General features: G+C 42.6%; 1 protein-coding gene across 2 annotated transcripts in view; it reads right to left on the bottom strand.

The window, feature by feature from the left end:
* LOC124222063 (janus kinase and microtubule-interacting protein 3) overlaps nt 1-21,108 on the bottom strand; it is a 53,523-nt gene that overhangs the window by 16,325 nt on the left and 16,090 nt on the right. For both annotated transcript variants that reach the window (XR_006883930.2, XM_046632645.1), the window contains exon 5: nt 20,352-20,456. Coding sequence is in view for 1 of the 2 variants with exons in the window: in XM_046632645.1 (XP_046488601.1) it covers nt 20,352-20,456 (105 nt within the window). In the remaining variant the exon portion in view is untranslated. The remainder of the gene's footprint in view (nt 1-20,351; nt 20,457-21,108) is intronic.

Raw genomic sequence — 21,108 nt, 5'->3', positions numbered from 1 at the left:
AAAAAGTAACCCGCCGTGTCACTTGGTCTCATTTATAATACAGGTGTGTGCAATATAGGCTGCAGGTATATACTCGGAATCGCAGGAATCTAACTTGTGCGAGGTACGTGGTTTATCGCTAATTAAACCGTGTTACGACACATCCCTGGCGAGTCAAGTTTTTTTAATGCATACAATACCTATCCAGATGTATGCGGCTAGACGTTAAACTCAGGGATAGTTTTCTACCCGATGATGCACTTTGAAAGAGCGTAAGTTTTATTATTCGTATCGATAGATAAGTGTTGAATCATAAGAACGATCGAAACTACGGATTATTTCTCGCGAAAGCTTGACGCGCGTTTATATATGTATATAATATGGCATGAAAGAATCGTTTTATAGGATCAGGTGCACTTACGTAACGTTAACGGCTCCAAAATTATGCAGAAAGAGAAATAAATAATCCTGTTCGGTTACGTCAAATTTTAACACTTCATTTCAAACGCTCCTATGACGTCTGATATTCATCCTTTTGAAATTGTATATTCAACTGCTGATTGAAATGTATGAAAATGTACCCGTATATCGAACAGACGGCAATTGGTAATTAGTTTCAAAAGTCACATTTAAACTGTCAATGACTTATCAGATTTTACATCGTTCATTTTTCCGTAAGTTTGAAAAAAAATTTGCAAAATACGAAACTTGAATCTCGACACTAAAGAATCAAGATTCTACTGAAAATATCTCAGAGATCAGAGTAAATAGCGCTTGTAGGATGTCGTATAGCAAGTGTACCTAAACAAAAATGAAAATAAAAAAAAAAAAAAAACCAGCGAGGCCCTTTCTCCACGCAAGAATGTTTCCCATTAAGAAAAACCGTAGTTCCTTATCTTTTCTTTATTTTATTATCAACGTCATTTGTTAAAGGAGGAGGAGGAGGAGGAGGAGGAGGAGGGAGGGATGCGTAAAAAGAAGCCGAGTTAACGAGCCCGAGGAGCAAATTGCGTCGTTCGTGCCTGACGGGGAAAAGGAAATAACCGAAGCAAAGCAAAGCAAAGTCTGCGTGCCATTGTTCCTCCGCGTCAGTTTCGCACAAGAAGAAGCACGAGGAGGAGAAGAAGAGGAGCAAGAAGAGGTCCCATCTTATATACCGGTCGTCGAGTCGATCCGGCACCGGCGAGGTTCGACCGCGTCCCTTTTTCATGCTACCTACTCCTTCCTACGAAAGTGTGGAAACTCGTGGTCATCGATTTCACACGCGACGTCCACGGAAGTCGGCTGCCACACGGATGCTGCAGAGTCCGGCACTCCGTCGGTCCATTCGTCGTTTATATTCGTGCAAGCCACGGGCAGGGGGACGAGGCAGGCACACTACACTGCACGTATTGGTATATTGGGACAGGTGAGGCAAAGCCGGGGCGAGGCGAGGCGAGGCGAAGCGAGTAGGTAACTCGCCTTTAACCGTTATGTGCATACTGGGTAAGCATACACGGGGACCCCTCTACATACCTATAATAAAGTACACACACCAATTTTGTACAGACTTCTTGGCTCTTTCGTCTCCTCATCCTCATCCTCGTCCTCCTTCCATTCGCCGGCGACTTGACGACTCATCGACTTTAATAAAACATTTCCGAGGACACGAGGAGGTGGAGCCCCAAATTTTTAGAAGACCGGATGGGAAGTTAATAGTTTTTCTTCATTTTGCCAAATTGACAGTGTTCTGGAACACAATTAAGCTACGAGAAAAGAAATTACCGTAATTTGAAATAGTTGAATGTGTTTTAACGAATGCTCGGATTGTCTGACCTATAAACTTTCTGAGAAGTACGATATCTTCTTTTCTCATCCTACTTTATGAGATTTGAGATGAAAAAAATAAAACTTAAAAAAACGTCAGCTTTTATCGTTAATTCACTGTCCCGAAAGATTAACGTGTTTAAACCGTTTGTGAAAGGATAATAATTACTAGGTCACCGAAGGAGGTATATTCGAATCCTCATGTTTATTCACGCGCTTTTTCTCTTTGAAATTCAATTAATCGAAAGCGCTGCTCCGCGGGTACGATAAAAGGCATAACATAACCACGCAAGATTTATGAAGAATATTGCGTAAGATCACGGATAAATGTATAGCCTTGTGAAGCCTCTTCAATCCTGGTCGCTTAAAAATTCAGAGGATTTGTCTATGATAACGACAACCAAATTCTGCAAATGCAGAAGATGCAGATTTTCGAAAATGCGAAAAATCCACTTCTCTTTTTGGTACCAAAAATTTATTATTTCACCAAAACTCGAGCCACTCAGTTCATCGAGACTCGCATCTTTGTTCTTGAACTGAATCGCAGGCACGTTTCAATAAAAGCTGCAAAAAAATCCCAAGTTAGGTGGTTCAACTGCGGGAGGCAGTTCAAATCCGTGATTAAATCACGCTCGGTCGATTAGGAGGTCGATTACCCGTGTGAATTGCCACCTAGGCCGCGGTGTTATGGCGTGCGGTAACATTCAATTACTTAACAAGATAATGATCTACGAGAAGGAATATTTTTACAAGGTAGGTATACGTTTTTTTTTACCCCGTCGTAAATTGTAATCACCTACACTATTCGACGGTAACAGTCAGACGCGGCATGCATTGCGTTCATAACAACACGACCGTGAAGGTTTAACTCGATTTAACTGGGACCAAAAAATCGATTTACGGTAGTCCAGGTGTGTACACCAGAAGGTACCGGAACATGCGAGTGAAAAATTCTCAGCGGACATACGGAATTATATCCAGAGAAAACTTTTTCTTTTTTTTTTTTTTTTTATCAAAATCGATTTGCACACGCGCCGGGCTGGAGAAAATTCGTTTCAAGGAAACGGAATGTTCCGTTGCAATTACCGAAATCAATTGATTAATTGCTTCATAGATCTCAGAAAAAAAAAATTCGAATACTAGGATAGATTCCGAATTACTAATGGATGAATTACTGTTTTTTTTTTTCCAAGTATGCTGTAATATTCTTCGTCGCTGACGACTCTATAACTTGACTCAACACGCAATCGAGATTGCGCTACAGTTATTCGTTGAAATCTTTTGCAAAATTCGAATTTAGCAGGCAGGTACTAGTGCGGAGCAGAAACACAATGAGGTATCAATTTCATCGTATACATCAACCGGTATCGTAAAACGACGATTTTGCACGCTTGCCAGAGCGAACGCGGCTCGAACCGGGTCGGTTTCGCTACAGAAACCCGAAGCTGTGGGTTCTAGACGGTCTGCGGTGGTGCAGAGCCGGAGAAGGAGAGAGAAAGAGAGAGAGAGAGAGAGAGAGAGAGAGAGAGAAAGGATCGAGGGGACTGAAACTCGACTAAAGTGTTGGTTCACTTTCACTGTACGGTTAACCGGCCACTCAGCCGACTGTTTGGTTCACAAGTACATGCACCAACGTATGCTTATTGCCGGCTTAAGTACGAACGTGTATGCACACCGCGTATATCCACGTGTTCCATATATTACATAGTCAATGGGTTAGACACATAACCATGGCTAAACATTGGCCGGTTACATCCCAAGACTCATCTCTCAAGTTTGAATGAACCGTTTGTTTTTTTCTTTCCCATCTTTTCAAGAGTTAATGAAGTTACTTTGTGAGAGAATATCGTTCGGTCAAACGGTTTTGTTGTCACTGCAGCTTCTTTGAGAAGATGCGGATAGACAAAGTTAAGATCGTTCTTTAGATGTTGCCGCTCACGATTAGACGAAGTATAGTCAGAATTGGGAATCAGGCCGAGAACTGCTGAGATTCTAATTATCTCGGTCTCTAATTATTCGACAAAAAAGGAGCCGAGATTTACGTTGGTCTAAAGAGAGAGAGAGAGAGAGAGTGAGATTAGGGAAATAAGATGATTAAAATTTATAAGAAACAGAAAACTACGCTGGTAATTATTCATATACGCGACATGAAGATTAAGTGTCTAAGAATTGCAAATACGGTCGGAAATTAGAAGCTGAGTCTCATTGTTCCAGGATACAAATTGGTCCCGCATTGACCGACAGTCAACGACTCCAACTTTAAAATTTCACGATTCATTATCGTAGATTCTCACGACGAGTAGTACAGATCATGCTTCGAAGGCTGGCGGGGAGATTCCAATTCATCGAAGATCACACTCTTCAAACTGTAAAGCAAATTCGCTCATTGCGGTCACGTATACTGGTGCAAAAGTGCGCGCGATAGGCGAGCCTACTGCCTGGACTGGAGGCTCCTTCCTTTGGGTAAAGGAAAAAAAAAAAACGGTGATTCCCGAGTGACCCTCGGCCAGGAAACCAAGTCCCGGATCACGTTTCGGTCACCTGCACCTTAAGAGGATCACAATGCCACCCAAGACCATACCGCGATTACCAAAGGAAGTCGCTATCCATTCCCTCCCAACCTCATCGCCGCTTTAATTCATTGCACTGCGATCGGCACGCACAACGATCATGATAATCCATATCGATGAATACCGGAGCAACTGGTGTCGTCAAAAATTCGTAGCGGTAATTGCCGGTGAACGCGAGTACGTGTAATTATGGAGGACAGTAGCAGTAACGAGGACGTGGTTTCCGATTTGAATGTTCGCGATATCCGATCAGTTTTTCGGGTCCTCACCGGGCGTTGAAAGCATTCATTGATCGTAACTGCAAGTTCGGAAGACCTTCAGCTTTCGACAGTAGTCGCGTGTTTGTTCGGCATTGAAGAAGTCTGAGATGACGATGCGTAGAATGAGATTGAACGACGATATCGAAACAGTGTCTCTTTCATTTCGCACGGTACTTCTAACGCAATTAGACTCACATGCTACTTCGCATACGGTATTAAACCTGTGAAGAAATTACAGTAATACACGCGCGTAAGAGACAATGAAAATTAGGTCTTTCCAGAGGTTTGCGTAGAAGGTAATGCGAGGTCGGAGCGGAGAGCGATCGCCACGAACAAGGTCGGTGGACCAAGACACTGTCACTACTGTCGTAACGAACCGTGGATGGAGAAGTAACGAATATGGGATTTTTTCCTCCCACTGTCTCGCCTCGAGTCGAGAAGAACATCTGGTGTAACACGCCGTAAGGTATGTAACAGTACAGGCCAGTCTTCGGTTCTTTTGGATTCACCTGGATCTTTCCGCGTGCCGCGACGTCGTTCGCTTCGAGTTCATTCTCGATTTCTTACAACGGCCACGACGAGGCAGAGCTGGCGAGACCCCGGAGTCAAAGAACCGCTACGAGTACTACGAAGAGCGAGAACTCTATTAATTCCGGTTCGTTTCGCTTGTCAGCACGCCCGAGTTCCGACCCAAGGGTGACCATGAAAGCGACTTTTTCCCGACTCATAACCGTTCATAAGTCCCGCGGTATGATACTCCGAAAAAGATGCTTGCTCGGCTTTTCCACTTCGATAAGCAAAAAAATAACTGCGCTTCGCGTCGAGACACTAGAATCCATACTCTGTAAAAATCCGTTCCAAGTTCCCATGGGTTGTTACCAACGTCGGAAATCCACCAAGTCCATGGGAACTTTGAACGGATTCGTACGGATTCCCGCACGGGCCTGTATTTTCAAGAATAACCGATGATGCCCCGATTCAACGCAGACTTCAACCACTTCGAAAACAGCTCCTCAAACCCACCGAACGGAGCAGCGGTCCATGGGGCTCAAACCGCACGAGCACTTTGTCGATAAGCTGGTCAATAAATCACGAACATTCGGTTTGGACCACCTCGATGCGAGGTGACTGCGTCGGCACTAAAACTGCAGACGAGATGGACAGACTCGGTGTTAGAGCGAGTTGCGGTTTGTCGTAGAAATCTTGTCTGCACGTATTATAAATACCTGTATACATATATCCACTTTGGGGTCGAGACGAAGTAACCGCAAACGATTTCCTCTTAACACGGACGGAGGCAAACGGTGCTGGTTTTTAACCTTTCCGTCACCGGGATGAGCGTAATCTGCGGGTGATCAACGTTGCTGCATCCATCCGAGAACCCGCGCGGATTTTCGGTCCAGATATAGCTAAGGATCGAGCCGCGGAACGGGAGCGTGCGAACGGGAAATCTAGGCAAGGCAACGCCGGAAGATCGCTGACTCGGGAGATGATGTTACCGGTGTCTCGACGTGAACAAAATTCACTGGATTTTTACTTCGTTTGGCCAAAGCCCGCTGCAGCAGCAGCCGAGGTCGCAACTCCTACACACGTCCAACTTGGTAACGGGTTATGGTGAATACTGTTAATTCGATATGCGACAAACTCTTGCTTGACTTAGACGATCACAGCTGTGACAAAAACTGTCGTTATTCTTTGACGATTGTACTTCTGTAACTAGAAACTCCGGGACGAGATGCTGACTAAGGGGAGATAAAATTGTTTCGAGTGATGCGTGTATCGTTATGTTTTTTCTTGTTTTTCTTCTTTTGTTTCCGATACCGGTATCAGCGCGTTAATAATAATCTAATCGCCGAGAGTGGGCTGCGACGTTGATTCTCGGTATGAAATCAAGATGAACAGAAGTTGAGGAGAGAATCGCATGATAAATGTAACGCGTGCAAGTTACAAAGAATTAATTAACGATACTTTTAACGCTGATGCAATTGCATTTAATATGCACTTGGCACTTTACATAGGCGACAAGGCCAAAGATTACCGTGCGAACGGATTTAATAACGGTTGGGAAAAATATTATGTAGGTATTAATAGTTACGGCTGCTATAAAGGTCAGGATTGATTGATGATCGTGCCCGTTGTTGCATAAACTGCATACTTGTATAACATTTCCAAAGTGTCAAGTTATTCTTATAACAAATTATTCTCAAAGAAAAACTCCACGATTATTCGAATATTAGCTATATAACGTCTCCTACATTTGTCATATATTATGTATACAAAATTATGCGCAATTTTACAAGGCAGGTATTTCGCAAGTAATTTACGAATAGATTTTCCTGGATATTCTTCGAAATTTGTAAGAATATACGCAGTAATTCAAGACGTCAAGACGGTTACAGCACTTTTTCGGTGCTGCAATCGCGCGGCTTATTCCGAGTTAATAAAATTTAAGAACCTCATTTCAGCGAATGCGTCTTTGGTTCCCCAGTCCTTCATTGATGAGAGAAAAATAAAACCCTACAACTGCGATCTCGTGCCGTGTATAATTATTCTAATTACAGCCTCAATATCTCCGCACACACAAAACACACGTGACGATGTTTCACGTAATCTATCATTCAAGCAGCCAAGTGCTGCAGGATATGTCGTGTACACTTGAATCTGTCAACCAGTCGAGAGAATAATATACAAAATATGCACAGACTAATTGTAAGTAGACGTCCGATTGCGAGGCTGCGAATTCGTTCGCACAGTTGCGATAAATAAATGGTGAACGTCTAGACTTGGAAACGTTTTGAAAGGAAACGAGGCCGATTTATAACTTGTACCATACCTATCTGGTGGGACCTTCTTGGCTTCTCGCGTATCTTGTTTACCGACAATTTAGACACACTCCGAGACACGGGACATCACCGGCGGCAATTCGATTGTGGGAAACGCCGGCATTTCAAGTCAGTAAAGGTATAAGGTGTATATACGAATGCGAGGAAAGAGCCAACCGTACAAGAAGATGGCCCGTCCTCGAGGAGACATGCGTCATCGAATTAGCATTCCGCAAACGTCTTCTCTCGCCCGTACGGTGTGTTAAATCTCTTTCTCGACTCATCGTGAAAGCAAGAAGAATGCGAAATGATGTTGATCAAATCGCGATAGCCAAGGATAATAATCAAAGTAACACAACGTATCGTGAAAAGTCTTCCTTTCGACCTCTTTTCTCGATCGGTCATCGTTATCGAAGGGAATAGAAACGTTTCGAGAAGTTTCGCGACCGTTCGCCACAACCACTTTGTACAACAGTGTAATCTGTGTACGTAATAATTCGTAATAACGGTTTACTGCGAAGAAAAGGTGATCATTAAGCGCTGGGCGAACCTTCGACGACCGACTCGGAAGAACAACGCGGTGCGACACGTTACGTCTTGTACCTAACTTCGTCTATGCATCAGACGTACGCGCGTAAGTCGTGCTTTGCCGTAATTTCTCCGCGTTAATACGACGCGAGGTGTCGCTTCGCGGTCGTCGTAATTTGCACTGTGCAATATGCAATCTGTTCCATAGCCGGGAAACCCGTTCCTTAAACGCCTCGCGAGCCGTTCGCCCGTAGCCCAGAAACGTCGGTCAATCCAGAGGAACGGTTACAACATTCTCGAATCGTGTTATAGGTTCGTATACAACTCCGAAGATGAAGTCAGGTAATTTCACATCGCGGGCCAATCGGTGCGCTCGAATATACTGGCGGCAATGCGATAATGAGAAGAACAAACCGTATCTATCCGATAATTTCCGACGGACCTTGTAATTTGATTTGACTCGTAAGTTATAGCCACGCGTGCAACACGAGGAATGTTTGAACTTGATATTAAAGTGCGCAGATTCGAGTGCAAGTTTGTCGCCTCGTCCAAATACTCCGCGAAACGAGCAAAGTTTGCACGAACTCTAAGCAGATATAATTTTAACATTCAAGGTTCTCAAACATACAGTGACTCGAAATCATTTCGGATCGTACCGTCAATTACTCCCGAGTGACTGTGCAACGCGTGACTTAACGTCCGGTTCGAATCACGGATGTAACCTGAATTCACCCGAGACTTCCAAGTGATTTGAAAATAGTTTTCAGGACTTGGAGAATTGGAGCACATTGTGTCGCTTAGATCGTTGACTCGAAACAGTGCCTAGATATAGTAGAATACTTGTTCGCGCTGTGGCTTATCAAATAATCTTCACAGTTTCGATGGAATTATTTCACAGGTAAAATAAAAGGGGCACCGAACGTTGAGAGGAGGAGGGGGCGGGGGGGGGGGGGGGGGGTGAAAGTCCACGTGCTACACATACTTTTGCACAGAAAAGAAGAGGGTGGGGCGGGGGTCTCAAAGTGGTAGAAAACAGCTTGACCTATTAATGCTCGAATGCCCCCCCCCCCCCCCCCCCCCCTTCCCCCCATATATGGGCAGCTCGTACGCGGCGACTTTACGCCAACCCTCTATAAGGAATCGCGTTGTACAAGTTTTGAATGAGAATATTAAACATAAAACGACAGTTACACAAGTGCGTGAAGTTATTTCGTACAATTTTATTCCATGTAATGCAATTTTGTGAATGAATATACTTTAGGCGTATAATTCGATATTTTGCGAATTCGAGTATTATACCGAAGAACGGCGTTGAATTACCGTTGCCCACGGTTCGTTCAACGTCCATTTATAATATATGAGGCACGTGAAAAGGCTGCAGCTGAATTTTTACCGAGAAACGAAAATTGCCGAGTGAAAAAAATTAGCCCAAATGTCTTTAATAATGGCATATGAATGTGTACGTACGTCGAGATCCAACGTGACCGACTTTTCTGCGCGATAACCTCGAACTTCGAATTCGCGATGCATGACCGTTTAAGCACGGCGATGTATCTTCAATTTCTCGCCCACAAACTCTCATTCTGCCGGCTCTTTTTGGATGGCTGGCTTGTATGATATTCGTGAATTATGGACAAGACTGTACTATTATACCACTGCTTATATACACCATTATCGTACCGTGATTGTTGTTATTAACGCGGAGGGGGCTAAAGGTCAATCGGAATGGTCGGATGTGCGATAAAATTAAGGACACACCGGTTATCCCACGTCCAATCGCCTATTTTACACCGCCATTCCGAGATTCGTCTTGATCGTGATTCGGTTTAGGAATTGAAAGTGTGATTCATGGCTGGAAGTTCCGTTTCTTAACGATCAGGTCGATGAAAATAGATATGCGCAACGCGTTTAGTTCCAATTCGTTGCAAATGTTTAAAAAAAGAAGAAAGAAAATTAAGCTTCGAATCGAAATAAGTAAAAAATTCACCCTCTTTAAAAATTCAATTATACATACTGCGAGAGGCTTCTTTAACGAAGCGGATAAAATACGCGACCATCTCGCGTACGGATCAACACGCGCGTCGAGCAAAACCGCAACGTGTATAATATACGCAAGGAGGAAACTTGGTCAAGTATATGCGTGAGGCAGGATAAGTAATGCCGCTCCCACGCATCGCACGCATCACTGACTGTCACACGCACCCCGTCAAACCGCAGAGCATATATGCGTCCATCCACCGTTTAAAGCGGAGTATAATATAAGAATATGATCGAGTGAGTATCCGAAACAACGAAATAAAAAAAATTATCAGGAGGCAGTTTAACAGCGTGGTTGAGAAATTAGAAACGCGCAAATTAGGAAGTGAACGTTCACCAAAGACCTCGATAAACGAGTATATTATTAGACTTGAAGAAAAATGGTGTTATAACGAGGGCTTTTTATGAGCGGCTGCTTTTGCGGATAACGCGTAACAACGCGCTTAGAAACGGAGGTGAAGCGACGGCTTCAGTTTAGAGGATTAGAAACCATGCTTCCCTTGAGTCATGTCGGACGTTCGTACCTACAATTATTATCGTGACGAAAATGAGGCAGCACTCTCGTTGTTGATCAGTGGTCAATTGGACGAGCGAAGGATGTTCGCTGCGTGAATACCGAGCTTACGGGTCATTATCATTCGGATATTCACTCGTAGTCAAAGTCCACCGTGCGATAATAGCTGTCGCGAACAAGTTCAAGTCACGTCCTCGATTCGCCTCTCTTTTCGCTCCGTTGGATAGAAACAGAAACGGCGATTCTTCGCGGCGTTACAATTTTTTTTAGGATATACAATCTCGCGTTGAATATTCACCACACATTACGTGGATTGAAATCCCTATCGCAGAATTATTCTTTCCAAGTCGTATAATATCGTAATTAATTGTAACCTCGTCGATGTATAACGACATCTCACTCGTTGACTCGAGAATTCACAAATCAACATAAATTGGAACAGCGAATAAAAGTACGGTAGGTTGCGAACGCGTGCCGAAGACGAAGGAATTTGTAGGACGGATCTTCGATTTCAGCTCGGACTAGGCGACGACAATTGTGGGTCAGTTTGATCACGGTCACATGGCAGCGGCACGTTGAACCGGAAAAAGTATGCTAGATAATCCGGAAACAACGCGGTAAGCTGCTTTCAAAAATACACGTACCTGCCCATCGCATTCTCGCATGAGACACGTAAACGTAACGGCGCAGGTTATTTTCTTACACGAATTCACCTAGTTTTCACTCGACAATAGATCTCACCGCTGCTGATCGTCGTAATGTAATTAAATTTATGAAAAAAAATTCCGTACAAATACCGACAGGTACAGACAAATATAGAATGAGGTTTGCGACAAACCGTTACATCAAATTACACTCGCGAATTCATTAATTCATCGATCGATTTCGGTACCCGAAAATAAAGAAAAGGGAGACGTGAAGAAAAAAATAAATAAATATCAACATACGCTGCATTGGTGTACGATTATCGGTAACTGGAACGAAATGGCAAGACAAAGTGATAAATAAATAAATGGATAAAAAAATTCAAATAGAAAAAATGAGCAAAAAGATGCCGAGAAAGAAAACCAATTAAGTATTTGAAAGTAACGCGTGCATTGCTCTCTACACGTCGTATATATACATATATATACGTATATTTTTCTTTTCCTCTTGTTTCACTTTTCTCTCGAGAACCGTTCAGCTGCGAACGAAAGAACGAAAGAGAATGTATTCAATGTGAAATAAAAAGAAAGCAAAGAGATAAGGAAAAGACGCAACGCAAGAGGAGCGGTTATTGTTAATTTAATTAAACTACTATATGCAGGCAGGGTAATTAAGGTCCTGCGGGTAGCTGCCTACGTATATGTACGTTACATTTACAGATTTACGCAGCGTATTATACACGTATATACCACATGTGTTACCGCACGAATGTCCCTGCGCACCGCGGCTGTACGAACTAGTTTTGTTAATTCGGTTATAGAGCTGTGCTCTATATATGGCGTGGAGAAAACGACGACTCGCTGCCCACGACGACAGGACACTTACTCGAGCTGAGAAGAGCGAGTCACTGACCCGACTTCTTCGTCTCGCCCCCTCCGGCCGGAATCGCTGCAGGTGAAAATACGGCTCCGGATTCTATTATTCCCGGTTGCGTCTTCGGGGCTTTTAGCGGCAACGAGGAGCACGGATGTGGATAATGTACAAGAGAGAAAGAGAGAGAGAGAGAGAGAGAGAGAAGAGGGAGGGGGGGGGGGGGGAGAAAAACGCGAAGAAAATCGGATAATCGGAATGGTCTGTACCGCTATATGTATGCACCTAAACGATTATGCAACAAATAGCGGACGGGAAAAAGTACGAGTCGGTCTCCCGATCCTCCCCTACATCTTATTTCTCTTCCTTCTTTCTTAAGTAGTTTCTTTCTTCGTTGTTCCCGTTTCTTCATTTTTATCGCAGGAAAATTGCGCCGGTGATATTTTCCGTGTGTGTGTGTGTCAGTGAAGTTTACCTCTCCAAGCTGTTTACACAAGTAGAGGTATGTACCCGTATCGTTTCCTCGATCAGATTACGAGATAGATAGGTACAGGCAAGTAGGTACGTACTTAGGCTCCGGAGACAAGTTAGGTGTACGTATGTACTCGTATGTATGCATGTTCGTTGCAGTAAATTGCTCGCACTTAGCCGCGAGGGTCTAATCGCTCGTTTGAACTTCTGCTCTTCTTGAACTTGAACCAAATGATACGTAATTACGCTTACGTGTTACGTATACCTGTAATATATGCATTATTCTATCTTTTACGAAACAGCTACGTTACGCAAAAGAACTAAAAATCAACTGTACATTCATCGAGATTCCGATCAATCGTCACCGATTTTACGCTATCAAACCGATTTCGCATCTGCACAATTCAGCTTCGCTTTTACTTTCACTGCAAAATACGGAAGCGAAGGATCGACTAAGCTAAGTGTACCGGTTACTGACCCTGTCCCAATTATCGACGTTTTCCGGTTTGATCTGCTCGATCATTAGTTCTAAAATCACTCCCAAAAAAATAACTTCCCAGTGTCTAATCCTGCAGAAATCGGTCTTTGTTGTCGAGAAATTCAAAATTTGTGCCGTCAATTTATAATTTTTGAAAATAAACGGGTCCAAACGTGTCAATAACTGGTACACTTACCTTACGTGCAAAATTGAATAATCACGGTGTGCGGCTAAAGCCGCGAACCGCGGAGTGTTCACTCAAAGTACACAATATATGGGTCAATCGTGACGGTTATAATTAGTAATCGCACACATAGGCCGGCATGTAAAGCACGAAGAAGCACGAGAGGATCAAGAATATCGTTCTGACGGAAGGTACAGGGACGTTATCACATCTCGCGCTTTTCAGGCCGGGAAATCCGATGACCTGAATATCTCGCGAGTTTCGATAAATTATTTTCTCACTTAATTCCCCCCCTCCCCCCCCCCCCGCGTCTTTCTCTTCGAGCGAATTCTCGTGAAATTGCAGATCAACGTGTCACGGCGTGCATTATATATATACATATATATATATATATATGCATATACATATACCACTTGTCGTGTTAAGACTGCATTACACTCACGTATGTCTTGAGATAGGACAGCCGATCGCATGCGTGCAGGCGGCTTTCGCGACTTTCGCACGGAGGGAAAAAAATCGCCATATCGCACGCCTGTATTTTTAATCGACAAGTAAATTAGCTTCCGTCGAAGGAATTCGCAGGTAAGACCGTTGAACGTTTGTTACTAATAACGCCGATTCGATTTGTAGGCGCGATCCAGCCGAGGATATGTGAAAAATTTCTGTTTTATATTTAAACCCATTTCTCATCTCTGCAACCAAAAGCAATTAGATATGCTCGATACTCCAGCAATACTCAACATTGTCACGCTGATGGAAATAGATTCCTTCCAATTGTGCCATGGGCGATGTCTTGATCGCCGATTGACGATGTTTTTCCAGATTAGTGTTTACTATTCGAATCCAATAAGGAATCCGCACGCACATCCGGTGCTATCGAATACGAGCAACTGGTATATTTAGATACTCGGACAATCATCGAGGCGCGTAACGATCAGATTTGCCGAAGACAATCTGGTTTCGTGGTTCCCACGGCATACGATCTCGATACCGTAGCATTTTTATAACGCTGAATTTAGTAATGTTTTATCGTAACGATTCATACTTGGGAAAAGCCGTCGTATCGCGATTTTGTCATCGTAACACGACAAAACATACTCATATTCCGAAGTCTTAGTTCCTTGAAAGTCGTTGTAAGAATAAGAAAACAGTGATTTTTCCACAATGTTTCGTCTCGTCGATTTTTCATCCACCGCGGAATCGTTCGCCTCGAGGTGTTCGGATTGCCGAGACGACGAGAGCGCGTATCTTCGTACCCACGTCGAGGGACGACGTATTTTCTATTATGGAGTCATCGCTCGCATCGTCCGGCATGCTTTGTTCAAGACCGCGACTTTGTCAGCCGGCATTCGCGCTGACTCACCGGTCCTCCTTTATATGGGAGACCACCGGATTATTATACATGGGTGGATGTTGGATCGTCGCATTTCAACTTGCCCTACCACACAATCGGCCATAATGTCATAACACTGACAGCGGCGCTATAATATGCGTCGGAACGACACCCGCGGCATTGTCATTAATTAACGAATGTAGGTGTAAGACGTGTTTTACCACCGTGCCGTTCTATCATCCGCGCGTCAATCGCTTGTTCCTTGTTATCTTCGTTATCGGAACGAAACGTCAAACGATTAATTGCAACAAAAGTTTAACCGATTACATGTTTCTCAAGTTCATGTCGTTCCGTGAAAACCCAGTCACGGTATGACAACTGACATTATTTTCGATCCTTTTTTATTACCACAGAAGCAAAAATACCAACGACATTAACGAAGCCTCGTTTAGCGTCGAAATTACGGGGAAATAAAAGGATCACAATTTCTTCCCGCAACGTGCGTTTCGCAAACTTTCAAGTTGACTGATCACTCGATTTCAATTGTTGAATCCGTTAAAAATTGCTCGTTAATTAAGAACGTATAACTAAACGACTGCGTCGAATAGAAATCATTAGAACACGAGAGAATTAATATTGTCGATAAAACCTGTCCTAGAGTTCGGTTCGAAACGGTTCTATAGACGCGATAAGGAATCAATACGACGACTTTAGTGGTGAGTAGTTTTTTTTTTTTTGTTTTTTTTTTTCTTCTTCTTCTGGAACTGCAACCGCGCTGCGACTTTCGCAATAGTCAATGCATTCAAGTGATACCGACTAATACATGAAAGTTTCTATAACGTAAATAAGCGCAGTTTCGCCTCGGCCGGTTGATTACGAACGTTAATAGATCAAAACTTTCCCCCTGTCTCTTAAATATGAATTTTTAATTGCTCGCCGACACGTTGAACTACAGGTCGCAATATATATGCGTGACAAAGCTCTGATCCTGCGGGCATATTCTATCGGCGTTTCAAAAGCCCGCCTGAACGAGAGCGCCAACTTTGGATATAATCCTCGTACCTGCTATCTAATCGAACGAGGCGATCCGGGAACACCTGGATTAGCCCAAGATTTATGCACCTCACCATTTCCGATCGAATTCGTCAGTATTTCAGCGGTCGAGTTGAATGTTTGCTTAATTTCATGAAACGCATTCCGCAAACTTTGCATAAAATTTTTTATTTCAAAACAGAGCTGCTAGAAAGAAGAGGTGACATTCGTTTCTGTCGGGGAAACTTTGAGTTGGTATATTGTAGATTTATACGTATTTACGTGGAAAAATTTGAAACTGAATTTACGTAACTTGACGTCTCTCTTTCCGATTAGATATAAGTACGTATAATTAATGAATTTATGCACGCCTATAAACTGTTCGTGAAAAGTGTGAGTCGATGAAATTTGTGTGTACAGACATGTTAAGCTTGTATATAAAGATACGATATCGAAGCATTTTTATTTCTTTATATATAAAAACAATCAATCGCACAAGACTCATTGTTACCTGACACGTGTACATCACTAATCCGTAAAGACAATATTTTCGCAACGAAGTTATACAGCGTAATCGATCGATCAATCGTATGCAACAACGATCAATCCGCAATTGACTCACTCGGTTTTATTATACAATTCTCCGCTTCGCAACATCCGAAGAAATAACTTCAATCGGAATGATTTTCCCAACAAATTAACGATCGAAATAAAATAACACGATTATTTCTGTTTTGCGTTAATTATTCGTATTTAATATTTAAATTATTATCGATTACGGAACTATTGTTTTCTTTTCTTTTTTTACCGAGCCTTTTTTTCCTAATAAAACCTGAGCGGCAATGTTTCGTCGAACATTCTATGAGCCATAGATTATTAAAATTAAAATAACAGTTTACGAGCGGCGCGTCTCTTGGCAAATAGCTATTATAAACCGTGTGACGGAGGTCAGAGGTCGGAAGCAAAGGTGCAACCGTTGACGGTTTACGGCTCAAATACACGTCGTACATAGACCTCGTCGGTTAATATTGCGGCTAACAGGGTGTAAAAGTAATGACACAGATAACAGTCGTAACAATGGTAATTATAATAAGTCAGATATCGCGCGCATCACGTGTGCGCAATATTTAACTGATTGCGAATAAAGCTCACCTCATTCCACGCGAACCCCATCCAGTCGTTGTTTGAACAGACGATTCATATAAGAAACGAAGAACAGAAAAAGAAGTAACTGAAATTGAATTTAAAAAAAAATTGAAAATTAAATACCGCACTGATTGACCGATCGTCTCGTACGAGATACGAATCGAAAATTGATAGGAATAATTTAAACAAAAAATGGAATATAAAAATTACAACAGCAGCAACGTCACTCCGAAAAAATCTAGAATGTCGAAAACAACTGTATTTGTATATACGGTATAATTATATACACGGTTGACAACAGCGGAAGAAACTTGAATGCGCGTGCGTCCAGCTCTGAAGTCTAGAGCAGACTGATCCCCGTCACTCGTGTTTCGTATTCTCCGGCTCTCGTGCCTCTACCTGTGTATTCTCTACCTATTACGCCTAACCGGTGTGTAGGTGTAGGTATGAGGTGGCTGCAAGTGCGTTACTTGTGAATAGACAGAAGCCCTTCGCGTGCAAGTTTTGCGATCGGTCACCCCGTCGATGCTCGCTGATCAATCTCGTCATTATCGATCCGAAATTCATTGCCGATCGCGCGAAAATTATCGGAGCACATCAGTCACTATTTGCAAGAATAAATAAATAATGAAAAAAAGCGATTTTTTTTTTATACCACTTTCTTTGTTTTTCTAATCGTTGACGCGAATCATTGGTAGTCCAAGTCCAGAATTTAAAACAGATCGCGCAAAAATTTCGGCAAAAACAAATTCCCAAACGACTGCAAGATGGTAGCCGAAGCTGCTGCGGATTTTGGTGAAAATTCTGGATTTGGATCACCTTCGCCTTTCCAACGTTCAGAAAAAGAAAACAATAATCGAAATTTAAAATACACATTCCGACTAGACTAACAATGAAATAAATTTTCATCCGATTGCCTTGGCGAGTCTTCCACGCAATTTGCATTGTTATTAGACACGGGAATTGTTTCCTCGTAGGTGTGAGCGTCTCTGTGAGCAACGCGAGCGCCATGGAATTATAATATTTTAATCGAGTTATGGATGTGCGCAGTCTGGGTCAGGTCGAACCAGGCTCATGACCGAATGTTATTATTTTTCTAACGGCTCTCATACCCGCCTTGAGACTCGCGAGTTCGCACTTCGACTTCGTATTATACACGTATGTGGAGTTACAGATATTCTCGGCAGTCATTCATTCTTTCGCTGGTTGTCGTCTATAACGATACTCTCCGAGCATCGGATGCCCCGATAAAGCGAATCGGCACATATATATTACATTCCCACAGTTACTATTTCTTCAAACAAGAAAGATCCTTTCTCCCTGAGAGAGATATTCGAAAATAAGTATACCGAATTATTTGTCAACAAGCTGCAGGAGAATTTATAACCACATGTTTGTAAGACTGTTAATTACATTACACACACACACACGCGCCAGCTGCTTGCAAAATTTATATTCCCTTGCGTGTGACGTATAATTTGTAATTCGTGAGAATGAGGTAAATAACCTCAAGCATCGTATATTTATATAGGTACCTATAATACTATCGTTGTACACCTCCGTTATACCGTATAATAATGTAATTGAACGTTCGTTGTATCTGATCGGTCGAGCTGATATTTCTCAATAAGAAATAGAAATCCGTCCCTCCCCCCTTCATCCCTCCAAAAAAAAAAAAGATCAAGTAATCACGTTGACGATATTAACACACGAAATTCGTGTGAAAGCCTGTACGGATAAAATAAAAAGTCTATTCTTTTATTTTCGCTTCGCAAAGTGCAACGTGTTTAGAATCAAACATGTAGTGAAAGTGTTTTTGCGCCGCTAATGTAGTTAGAAATTTTTTAAGATACAGGTTCGTCTTTGTCGTTGCCGAATCTCATACGCGACTTAAGCACGCTTAAGTTTCCCAAAAATCGAATACAACGATGCATGAAAAAAAAATGAAGACAAAAACACGAAAGTGGTTCGACACTAATTACTCTGGAAAGCCTGATATACGAGTTTTTATTTTAACCTCTTTTGCCGGATCGTTTCTTCGCTCGTTAATACTCACATCTTTCCAGCTCATTCGCGTAAAAAGGTTCGTGTACGAGATGAACGATTAAACAGTTATCATAATAACTCCGCGTGTCGTGATTCTGCGAGATAAAAAGTGCTGAATCAAAATGATGAAAATGAAAAACCTATTCGAGAATTTCTGTACGTGAATTTTTCCCGCAAATTTGTAGATTTAAAATCCTAAAAGCATCGCTTAAGGGCCTAATAATCTAGGACGAACCGTGCTAAAGAAGTTGTTGTCGATGATACGATTAAGCGAAAGGCAATCAATTATACCAGATCATAAAATTCAATCCGCGAATTAAACCGACAATCCGATTAGTCTCAACATATCCGCTTCACCGGCGATTCTCGCGCTGATGCGATACGATGGGAAGAAAATTTTTCTGTTCAAACCCTTATGCCGCAGCGATGTCCGTCAACTTTCAATTGCCATCTTCGTCACGCGCGTATTGAAATTTGTAAAATCAACGGCCGACAAGTTTCCGTATAAAAAGCAAAGAAAAACAAATTGATACGTAGAGACTGTATAACTAGAGATTTTTTCAATCTCGAAAGGGATGCGGGTACTGATCCTCTTGATAACCGCTGATTCTGCAGACTGAATTTTTGCGAGGATAACAATGAACAATGCGAGAGGAGTCGGTTGCAACCGGAAACGGCGAGGACGCGATGCGCGGAGTAAAGTCGGCTGTGAGAGGAGGAATCGTGATTCTAAACTCGGAGTGCGAGCCGAAGCCATTTGCTCGAGCAGTAAATCATTCTCTAGGGAATGGTCGCGGGCTTTAGGGAACAAGGAACTGCACAGGAGTGTTTACACCGATGGTCGTTCGTCTGTCCGAGCGTTCTTACGTCGCGTTGTCGTTAAACGCGAGGCAGAAGAAAAAAGAATGTTATTGTAAGAAATAATAAAAAATTAAATGAAATAAAATAATGTGTGGGAAAGGAATTGATATAAGGGCCAAAGAGAGGAGAAACAACATCCGTGAACGTGAAAGCCCGATCGGTAAGATTCGATGAACTTACGGCCGATGGGTAAAGCGAGTAAGAAAAAAAAATAATGGAAGAAACCGGAGGAGGATTTCTTTCTTTCTTTCTTTCTTTTCTTTCTTATGTAGTTTATTCGTAATTTCGTCACCACGCAGCCAGCGCCAGTCGGCCTAATCGCCGTTAAATACGGCTTTCAAAAAGTCCCGTCAGGAATTCAGCGAGAATTATAAGACGCGGATGAAGAAGAGTTATTCAGGTTTAGGCCGGCGCGCGTGCAGCAGCAGCAACAGGCGCCTTTATCAAGGACAATTTGACGAGGCCAAAGACCACCTCGACATTTCACTTATCGGCAAACGTAAGAGCCGATAACAACTTAAGTACGCTCATTCGTTCGCGCTTGCTTTCCGTTCCCTTCTCTCGGCGAGCGTATACATTATATATAATGTACAAGCCATAAGATCCATGGCAGAGTGCATCGTGACCACCGAGGGGAAAGTGATCCATACGTTTGTTCGAGCGCGATGACGACTCGTTTTTGCCTTGTAATTTTTCTCCTCCTACAATACGTCAGCAGAGTGACTGACAATAAACAACAAGGATCGTTGATATTGTATAAATAACTCACCAGGTCGTCTTCCTTCGTCCGCAATTTTCGGTGCATCTGCGAACTCTCCAACGCGAGCTTTTCCAGCTTTTCGACCTCTCTCGTCTTGCTTCGAATCTCGTCCATCTGCGACAAAGAAAGAAGAAACACAGGCACCTGAGATTATTGACATTTAATCGACCTACGTATATTCCTGCAGGAAGAAATCCTTGAAGATTAATGTACACACTGACGCTCGTTTTCTGATCCTTCGATCGATATTAATCGCGCTGTTTTCCTTCGCGAATCGCCCGTTCCTCGATCTTATAGATCCACTTTCGAATATCGCGATGGATTGTGCAGTTGTTCGTTATGCTGTATCGGCCAAATTATGAAGAACTTTCTCCGTCGGTTACAAGATCAACTCCGCCTGTCAGGAAGGATATTCTATCCTCGATCACCATCCACCTGCTTGCATATTTTCACCGTTCCTCCCTTTGGCCCGGAGGCAAAGTGAACGTTATCAATTCCGACTGCTTTCGTTTATCTTTTTTACCATTTCTTCCTCTTTCACTGTGATCAACCGATCGTCAAATTAAATTAACAACGAAAGTCGAGCGAGTCGGTTTCGTATTTTTGAATTTTGAATTCGGGCACTTGGACGATTAAGAAAAAACTTAGTTCTGATAAATTATGGATCTATTTAATAACAACAAGTTGAATATTTTGCTCGTTTTACAAGTTTTCATCGGAATATGTGTTTCGTGTTGAAAATCTGAAAATTTCGTTACCGCGTTAC

Source organism: Neodiprion pinetum, chromosome 6 (genome assembly GCF_021155775.2).
Source record: "Neodiprion pinetum isolate iyNeoPine1 chromosome 6, iyNeoPine1.2, whole genome shotgun sequence".
Taxonomy (NCBI): Eukaryota; Metazoa; Arthropoda; class Insecta; order Hymenoptera; family Diprionidae; genus Neodiprion; species Neodiprion pinetum.
The sequence above is the reverse complement of the archived record's forward strand: the minus strand, read 5'-3'. Positions and strand labels throughout refer to the sequence as shown.